This window comes from Amphiura filiformis, chromosome 7 (assembly GCF_039555335.1).
Source record: "Amphiura filiformis chromosome 7, Afil_fr2py, whole genome shotgun sequence".
Classification (NCBI taxonomy): Eukaryota; Metazoa; Echinodermata; class Ophiuroidea; order Amphilepidida; family Amphiuridae; genus Amphiura; species Amphiura filiformis.
In genome coordinates this window covers 44,382,672-44,393,200 of record NC_092634.1, presented here as the reverse complement: position 1 = coordinate 44,393,200, position 10,529 = coordinate 44,382,672, and the positions used below count along the sequence as shown (strand labels likewise).

At 36.6% G+C, this 10,529-nt stretch overlaps 1 protein-coding gene across 1 annotated transcript; it reads left to right on the top strand.

Moving 5' to 3' along the window:
* Positions 1–1,681: 1,681 nt before the first annotated feature.
* Positions 1,682–7,576, top strand: LOC140157207 (protein C3orf33-like). Its single transcript, XM_072180324.1, has 5 exons — positions 1,682–1,845; positions 1,997–2,056; positions 4,397–4,553; positions 5,305–5,468; positions 6,654–7,576. Exons 1-5 carry the CDS (start codon positions 1,729–1,731, stop codon positions 6,984–6,986), a joined length of 831 nt encoding a protein of 276 aa, XP_072036425.1. The 5' UTR covers positions 1,682–1,728; the 3' UTR covers positions 6,987–7,576.
* The last annotated feature ends 2,953 nt before the right edge of the window (positions 7,577–10,529 follow it).

Genomic DNA, 10,529 nt, shown 5'->3' with positions numbered 1-10,529 from the left:
AATTTTTATGAGGGGGGGGGGGTCTAATTAGCGGAGCGACCTCGCAAATGGCTCTAAAAAGTGGCAAGTCCACTTTTTATTCATAGGGGTGGTACTTATTGGTTGTATCACTGACTATTTTGTATGTGTTTGACATGAAAGGTAATCATAACAGTTCCCATTGATATAACAATTTTATAAAAAAATTGTTTATTTAATGAGCTAAATTTGCATATTATGTAATACCCGGCTTGGGATAAATGTGGCCCCTGTTCATGTCTTAAGCAAACTACTTGCATCTGACCCCCTAAAAAGCTATTTTGGTCATTAATCTGTTATATGTTAATCAAATGAGCCATTTGGGGTCATTATTGAAACAAAAAAGACATATTTAGTATGTTTTCAAGTCAAAACAAGGAAGTATAATGAACAGTCAGATCCGGCCGCAGTTTCGGCATGCAAAAATTAGCATAATAACAAGTATTTTACAAAATGCCTTAAAATGCCCTTTTCTGGTAAATTAACCAGTCCAAATGGCCTAGAATTATCGCAATGACTGTAAAACATGTTATTAATAGTTATCAGGAAGAACTGGATTCACAATACTCTTTAAATTCTTTATTTTGTTCAGGGCCACAATTACCCCGCTTGGGGTAATTGTGGCCCTAAAACATGTTAATTATTATGCAAATTGCAATATATTTTCCAATTATATTTATCACATCTTATAGGTACCCATTGCCTCTATCCACTCATGCAGAAATTTTACTTCTCCAGTTCATACTTAAAGAATTACATGGTAAAAATGCAAAAGGGGCCACAATTACCCCAGTTTCCCTAAGCCTAAAACTAAAATTCGCGGCTCAGTTGGAAATCTGTAAAAAAATATATGCTCCGAAAATAACCAATAAACAGTTTTGATGTGTCCGGAGATTATTGAAAGTCTGCAAAATGTCGTCGAGGGAGCAAAGTTATTCTGCAGCATTTAAGCTCAATTATGAAAAAGAGCAACATTTTTTTAGCATTCTCCGATTTCTCACGTTCACTAGAAAGAGTGTATCCCGAGCCCGCGATTTAATTAATAAATTGGATAGTAAAATTAGCAGGAGCTAGCAGGCACTTGGGCTAGCTACAACCCTGTGAACATGCTGATTAGGCCTACTCGCAAAATTATTCCCGTTGCGCCAGTTCACGTTCACAATATCGTTTGCGGCTGGGTTTTGAGACTAGGGAGTATGTGATTTATGAGACGTCTTTGAATTATGATACTGTCAGGTGACTCGGCACTGAAGAGTCTTTGATATCAGAGACGTCTTTGAATTAGCAGTGCCCCCGAACTGACGTAGGCGGGCCGGAAAAACTGGGCTTGCCCCATTAAACAAGTGCTGCGCAAATTGTTTACTCGGTTTTTAATTCTATCAAACACTATGGACCAGGCAGTAGGCGCATTGAATTGTTTGAGTCCGTGTTAAAATGTTTAAATACATTATTTTATTTTTCATGTTTCTTTGCTTTTTTTTAACGCGGCCTCAAAAACAATTCGATGCTCCTACTGCCTGGTCCGTAGTGTTTTATAAAATTTTATAGTGCTGCGCCATCCATTTCAACTTTGGAACTTATAACGAACGAGAACAATTATACCAGTTATAGTGAGGGCGTTTTTTCCTGCCTGACACAGCCAGGCCAGGACACAGCATTGACACTGATTGACACAGACCAGGCTGAGGCCGTGAAGGGTCACAGTGAATTATGTCCAGAAAATCACAGCTTTTATTGCACAATGATGATGCACAGAAGTCACGGAGCATAAGTTATCAATTTCAAGCTGGTACACACTTTATCGATCAACATTTACAATTATTTAGGGTAAGAAATGCGAAATTTGTAACAGTTAACAATGACTAAACACAGCTCGTCATATAAGCTTAAATTTAGTAATTGCTATGTTTACAGATTTCAAATCAACTATATCTAAGTTTACAATGTTTTTTTCTGATCTTTCCCATATTTTCTACAGACTGGGTCAACTGTGCTAGCATGTGTTGGACTGTTATATGTTGCAAGAAGCATACGAATGGTAAATAGTCTAAATACTAACTTTTGTGTATGTGATACATAAGTGGGGGGGTCACTCCCATCGTGGCCTGTACACCATCCGCGATAATGAAAACACGTAAAAAGGGTAGTTTTTCGTGGGTAAGCACGATACGCACGTAACGCATTTAGGGTGTCAAAAACATGAAATATAATTGGAAAAAAGGGTAGCAAAATTGCAATTGCTAATACGCGGAAATAAAATGTAGGGTATGAAATTTGATGCAAGGAATAAAATCCCTGTTTAGGGTGTGAAAACACCTGTTTAGGGTATTGTTTTAGCCAAAGGGTAAATCTTGTTTAGGGTGCTTTTCAAAAGTTGATTATCGCGGATGGTGTATAACGTTGACGAGATAAGAACATGTACCGAACATCCGGGACCTACTCTGCCGTGTTTGGCTGAGTAACGGTACATGAACACGGTCTTTTGTGCCTATGTAAATTAGTCATTGTGTAAAGCTGTGTTTATACCCATAGGTTACTCATCATCAGACTGAATCATTGTCGTTAACTGCACAAGTTAGGCCGTGTAAAATTAATATTTTGGTTCTCGTCCCCTCCCGCCTCAATTTCTGGGATTTGTCAGATTTTTTTTTTTTTTTTAGATTTTTCCTATTTTTTTAGACTTTGGAATGATTTATGAAATCTTCATACATATAAATAAGTTTATTAGAGAACAAGCATCACTTCCAAGTCTTTTTGTGGTTCTCTAGGGGGTTTATCCCTCAGAATCTCACATTTGAAAAAAAAAAAAAAAAAGGGCCTCATCGTTTCCTCGAGCACTGTTTGGAGAAGACCGAAAACTACTGACAATGCTAATTTTACATTGAAAAAACAAAAAAACACCTCCCTCCCTCATCAATTCATGAAAATCCTCTGGACGAGAACCAAAACATTAATTTTATACGGCCTTATGTGTGCAATTCTAGAGAACGTTGACCGACAGAGGGTGTCAATATAGGCCTACGTGTCGCTTTTGAAAAACAGCGATTCATGCGCATGCTCAGCAGGCAAATACGACGGTGATTTAGTACACTGATCATGCGTGTGATTCAGATTTCTGCAAAAGCGATTGAGTATAAATGCATCTTTAGAAATGACTGGCGATTGTGTGTTCTCAAGTGGGTTTTATCATGTTAATTAGTGACCTGACACACATTTGTATTGGTTCGATCAAGCATTGATATTTTGTACTGGATCGTTCAAGCATCTTCAATAAATTTTTCAATGTAAGTGCCTCTGGCCCTAGTGGAAGTAAAAACGGATAATCTGGCCAGAGTTAGGGCTAGCCTACATGCCTGGGAGTGCATGTCTCTTAGCCATAGGGATGTCCGGATGTGCAATAATTATGAGACGGGGCGAGGGGATTTCCAAATGACGCGTCAAAACATGCTTGCCCCCTTCTCGGCTTGCCAAAAATCGCTTTCCCCTTCCCCTTGGCATGCCAAACAACCCCCCCCCCCCTTTGCACACGCCCAATTTTTGGGATCCCATTTTCTGTACTGTTTTACTCAGCCTTTTTAAAGTGTTTTATTTAAAAGACGCCTATGAATGTGTGCCAAAAATCACTTGTCTGCCCTTGGCTTGCCAAAATATGCTTCCTCCCCTTTTGGCTCATCAAACCCCCCTATTTTACACTCACATAGGGCTCATAATTGTACAGACCCTTACTTCCATGGTGCATGTCAGTTTGTTCAAAATGTCTGCGAGTAGAAATGTGTGGTATCAATTGTATCAATCTTAAATATGCCCGGTGATACATGAATGATGATATGTGCCCCCCAAACAGTAGGCCTAGTAAATGCCATAATATCCCAAATGCATAGCTACAAATAGTGCATGGGTTGTAACTACAATGGGCGGTGGTGGGTGGCACAACCCACCACTTGGCTTTAGAGCCCACCACTCAGCTGCAATTTTAGCAATGGAGCCCACCACTCAGAGTCCAAAATTGCACAATTTTATTGAATTAATCAAGAATTTGGTCAATTTTGACAACAAATTACCAAATATGCAAGATTTTCATCAAATGCCACCCTGCACTAAAAATATCCTAGCTGCAGTGGCAGAGGCATGGAGGGGACATGAGGGGACAAATGCCCCCAGTCAGAACTCTTGCCCCCCAGTTAAAACCCAAAATTACGAAAATTTCACCTTTTAGCAGTAATTTTGTTGATTTTGCTCCCCCCCTGAAATTCACTTTGCCCCCTCAATGCCCCCGGGAAAAATTCTTGGTGCCGCCACTGCCTCGCTACAACCCTGCATGGTTGCACTCTTGGATGTTTATTGGCATTACTTTTTGTGATTGCTTTATTTATTACAGTATAAGAAGTTTCACCATGTTCGAGATATCCCACAAGAGTTTGTGAGGAAGCATGTACGACTACGAGGTCAAGTCATCAGTGTCGAGAAATCCCACCTTAAATTGGAACATCTTCCCATCATAGAGTTGCCAAAGTTTGTAACTCGCATTGTACCAGGTAAACAAACTGTTTTGTTGTATCTACTCTTTAATTGGCTATATGCAAATCATATTAATGTCCCAACAAGTTTGTGAAAGTAAACGTTTTTTTCTAAGAAAGTATTGCTAAGAGTGTTGGGAATCCTCTACATGATGGCATATTAATTAGAAAAACTGTGTCTTGTTTTTATTTATTTATTTATTTATTTATTTATTTATTTATTTATTTATTTATTTATTTATTTATTTATTTATTTATTTATTTATTTATTTATTTATTCGGGCAAAGCCCAATCTTGCTCATTGGCTACTAAATGAAAGTGACAGGACAGGGATTATAATAGGGTAGATTGCCCGATTTTAGAAGCAGGGGGAAATCCAGAGAAAATCTTGCAAGGACAAACATGGATCAGCAAGCAAACTCACATGTGCCAATGTGAGGAATCAAATCCGGGCTGCATGAGTGAGTGAGAAGACCATCGACCACTACACTATCCCATTCTCCCAATTAAGATATTTTAGGGGGGAAACAACAACAACATTACTTAAAACAAAAAGCTGAATATCATCAAATCTGACAGTATTTTTTATTATTGTAATATTGCAAGGTGTTCCTATAAATACTAAAAATAAAACCACTTGCACTAGAAGATGATTTGAAAACATGGATATTGCATCTGGTTGTACTAAACCCCATTAAATTAACATGATTAGCGGTTAGCCACTTTGAGTTAGTGAATACTAAGTTTTAAATATTCTATCTTTCACAGATAAAGTTGCTGGTTTGAATGTCAACCTAGCTGGGGTTTTGTTACTTGAAGAAAGTCAAGAGTTTTTACAAAAGCAAGTGCCAGTTGGCCAGGTACTATGGTTTCAAATGTTGGGTGTTGATGAAGAAAATCAAGAAATTCAAGCTGTAGTGACTTTTAAACAGGTTGGTATCAGGTGCTTATCTGAAAACTAGAAGAATATGGGCTTAACTTACCAGCAAATACAAATCGTTTTAGTAACAGGTTAGAAAAGGTTTTAATTGTCGGGTTTAATATGTAAAGGGTATAAAGTTGTTAACATTTTTAAAACAGTTTAAAAGTTGCTGGAAAGCATTGTAAACAGTAAATGTTATTTGATTTTTAACAATTAAATGTATGACTTTAGCAAAAAACAAATTTTACAATAACATTTTAAAACATTTTGTAGTTTGTTTTCATACAAAACATTTTAAAATGTTTTTTGACCTTTATATAGCCCGACATTTAAATGTTATTAAAACGTTTTGACTAAAGACAAACCAACTTTTTAAAAACGTTATAAAACATTTTTGTGTTTGCTGGGTTATGAATTCAGTGTTAACTCTATCGAAGGATTAGGGGGTCAGAGTTTACAGGGTCAAAGCCATAATGTACGATCTTTTAAAATTAATTTGTGTATTATTTTTCAAACCTGAATATTTGGCATTATTTGTAATGCATACGCATGTCCCAACTTATACTTAAATGGAATCATTCAAATTCATGTGCTTTTGAATTCATATCTTATATATTCAAAATCGCCATAAACAGATAGTAAGCGGGCTTTTCTCTTACTGAACTTCATCATTTCGGCTTAAATCTAATCAAACACCTCCCTGACAGTTGTTAATATCGTTTCATAATTTTTGGCAAAGAATAGCAAAATTAAAATTTGACCGAAATTGTATAATTATTATGGCTTTAATGTTAGGGTGAGTGTTATTGTTTAGAGACACCTTTACTTCAGCCGACACCTTTACTTCAGCATCTGCATTTATTTTTCACCAAAAGGCGAGGCGTACCTGTTATATTTGGCTAGCATGTCATCCCCTGTCAGATCAGAAAATTATAATATTATGCCAAATTATAGACCTTGATATGATATTAAATAGTATGTGACTTACTACATGTACAAGAGAGAGGACACATTATTGGTTACTCACATTACATACCTTTGTCCCAAAGAGAAGTTACATCACAGTTGAATAGAGTCATCTTTAGATCCCAAAATCTACAACATTCCAGCTATACCTACATACTAATTACTAAGATGAGTTTTTAATTACATGTTATGAATCTTACTGATATCTTTTCTTTTCCACATTGTACAGAACTGGAGAAAAACCACCAACTTGAACGAATTGGTTTTACGTCACGGGTATGGCAAAGTAAAAGCACTTCCAGAACATACTAATAGAAAAATAGGTGTGAAGCTAACTCAGAGATTGATAAAAGCAGAAATAGCAGCAGAGAAAGCACATCAGGGAGTGTGGCATGAAGAGGAGACACAACTGGACAGATTGAAGGGAGTAATGTATACATCATGGAATGGCATGGTATATGTTGTTAAAGGTGTAGTGGGAGTAGGAGTAAAAATCGTAAGAGCACCTGTTACAGGTTACAGAGCTGTAAGACAGATATTTGGAAAGTTTAAGAAAAGGTGACAAAGAAATTTTGAATGTTTCTATTAAAACAGGAATGCACAGAACGACACTTACATGCTCTATATTAGAGAATAAAGAGGTTTTTCAATACCTTTTGAAGTTATACAGTTAAGGTTTCATATATAATATGATGAAAGAATGTCATAGTATGTAGACATAAATCAATTGTTTTTGAGGTATTGGACAACATAGATTATTATTTTCAATATATTATTATTGCTCTTACTCATTTGAACCACAATCCACAATTCATTGAAATAAACACAAAACTTTTCATTTTCCATGGCACATTTCCTTTTGGATACTTTTGGAATTTGGAAAATTATAATGTCAGAAATATTATCTTGAGTTTAAATCTATATCAAAATTCGTACCACTATTGTAATTTATTTTAAGTGCAATATTATTTGTTTTGCAATGTGTAATATTAAAATTAGCATCACAGTATTTTCAGACTATAATTGTCTGATGCTTTGGCATTGAATAATCGTAATGATAATACGTGTACCGTACTACTATTATTAATAAACCTGTTTTTTTAAGGTGCTGCTTTTAATATTAAAGATGTATGTGTGACATAAAATGTAACTTTAGTTAGAGAATAAAAGATAGATTTTGTCTTTTGCCTATCAATATCGTGTCATAATGGATGGGCTGGCCAATATTTTGAGTAGTGGATGCCGGCGCAGCCGGTATCCACTACGATAAAAATATTGGCCACCCCATCCATTATGACACGATATTGATAGGCAAAAGACAAAATCTATCTTTTATTCTCATTCTTATTCAGTTTTAATGTAACTTTTGCGAGAAAAACTCCCCTTTTTCATACAAAAATAAAGTTACTTTTGTGAGGACATCCCCGTTGTTTTAAATGAACGAAACCATCACGAACATCTAAGCCGCCGAATCGCGTTCTTAGTTCTCGCATGTGTATTACGCGAACGCATTATCGCGCGATCATTGAGGAGCAACAAGCGTGCCGCCGTTGCGTGGCGGCGCGCGCCCTGACTAATATCACTATCAACTATTGTGAGATATTATACACCCGAAAACCAATCAAATTACGTGAATTCTTTACAAGACGCACCCATTGAATAAGAATGGCTGATAAGTCATGCCTCTTGTCGCAACGGCATGAAAGTATGAAAGGGGACATGATTGGCTTTAAGGTCAGAACTGTGCAGGCGGCGGATGACATGATCGAGCCGGCAACTTGTGAAACCGCCCGGCCGTATGGCATTTTGGTTAATTTTGTGGGGTTCATTATCGAACCCCAACGGTTTTAACTTGTATTTATATTATTTATCAACATAGGCCTATTTGTTTGTGATATTTCAAGCGTTTTAAAATTTCAAAATAATCCCATTCAATTACACGGTTGACGATGAAAATTTACTGAATTTAGAGAATGCAATGCGGCCACCACCTGGAACTGTGGTCGCAATTTCAGTGATTGACACTTTTGACAGTGAGGTAACACGAACATGGCACTGGCCATCTGGTCACGTGCGCATTTATATATGCGCATTTATATATACAACCGAAGTCCACTGATTACGGTATGTTATAAAACCGAATAAAAAGAAAAACAAAACCTTACAGGAAGCAATATGATATTCAGGACGGATTTGTTTTCGATTAGTATCATGAAGAGAGTGATTAATTTGGATAAATCCGGTACACTTATTTACTTCCGCAATTCTACCTTATCATGCTCAATGATCATGTTGTTTACTTCAAAAGTCCATTTTAACAGAATTAAGATATGAATTATTATGAAGATTCAGCTTTATTCGGTTAAAATTTGCTTAAATTTAATCAAATTTGCATATGCCTATCATCACCATAATTTCGCATTTTGCTTATATTAAAATTATATCCCCCTGTCCCCCACAACATGTGTATAACCATAGACGTCGATCTTGGGGAACGGGGTGCATACCCCCACACACCTTTTGGCAAAATATTTTTCAACAATTATTTTTGCAATTCAGGTCAATTGTTTCCCTTTCAAGAAGGTTTGACACCGCTGGTAATGCATGTCCGTAATCCGTATGCCCTCACCACCACCCACACCTTCACCACACATAAGCAGTGCCACAAGTATTGCAATATTGCTGATTGAAGCTGAAAGTTGAACATTCACCCTGTCGTTTTCACATTACATACTAGTACTAGATGACATGCACCCGGGGACATGTTTTTGAAAGATATTGGTGTTTCCCAAAGCATCGATATGAGAGAATACAAGTAGTTCTTGAGACCAGATATAATGATACATAATTCTTTTCTACTTGCATAGCATAGTCCCATGTTGTCCAGTTCCCATTTGCTGCACAGTCCATATGTGACCATCCACCACAAACCGGCCTTTAAGTCGGCAAATTGTTTTCTGAGTTACAGTGCAAAGTGTGCATAAAGGTTCTATTCATAGGCACCTCAAGTTGATGCTACATGTATCTCATTTTGCTAGCGTCAGTCAAACACCTTTTAAACTAATCAATAATCCTATTGTTGAAGAGGATAATAAGCTTCTACCTATGTATAGAATTCTTAAATAGCTCTAGTCTTTGATTGCATTGGCTAAATCCTGTTCAAGTGTTGGGATACAAAGCATTGTATTTTGTTTAGGTATGTATTAACAATGAGAGGACATTCCTGGACCTCATTGACTTGGGGATGATTTGAAGTGACCGCCAATTATGACCGTTTGATATTTATTACCAGCAATGTGAAAAAAAGACATAATAGCACCAAAATAAGATACCCTTTTGCTGAAGGAGCAAATATCAACAAACCATAACTCCGCTTCTGGATATCGTTTGGAGTCAAATGATATATCATTTTAAAGCTTATGATATATATTTTCTAAACACGAATAAAACAAAATGGACAGGGACCGACTTTTTGGCCGTGTCGTGTTGGACGGTCACATATAAGTGAATCAGGATGATAGATAGATAAATAGATTGATCATTATCATCTTCTAATTCATTATTGGCCTCTTCGTCAACATCTTTGACAACAAGGCTGGTTAGGGCTACCCTGTGATTGGCTTATGGTTTGATTTGTATCCCAGTCCAGCTCTATCTGTCTGTCCTCTACACATTTCATTGATGAGTAGGTGGCGTCTATTCTGTCGTGAATTTCATTGGCTATTTATTGGAACTTATTAAATGCCCCGTGGTACTAAACTATGCCGTGCGCTTTACCCAAGGCAGGAATCTGTTGGCTATGAATAGAACATAAATTTGATTATTTTACATTATTGCAATCGAACAAATACCTTCAGGTAGCGACAGCATAGTATAATTATCGGGTTCCGGAAATATTCTTGTGATTTGCAACATGATAATTATTAAAATCGTGTCATCTGACCGGGTTATGAACATAAATTGAATTATTATGAACATGAATTTATTTGATTATTAGACAATTACAATCAAAGAAACATTGAGGTAGTGTATCATCGTTTTCCTAAAATAGTCTTCTAATTTGCAACATAATTATTCAAACCGTGTCAGCTGACCATGATGACCG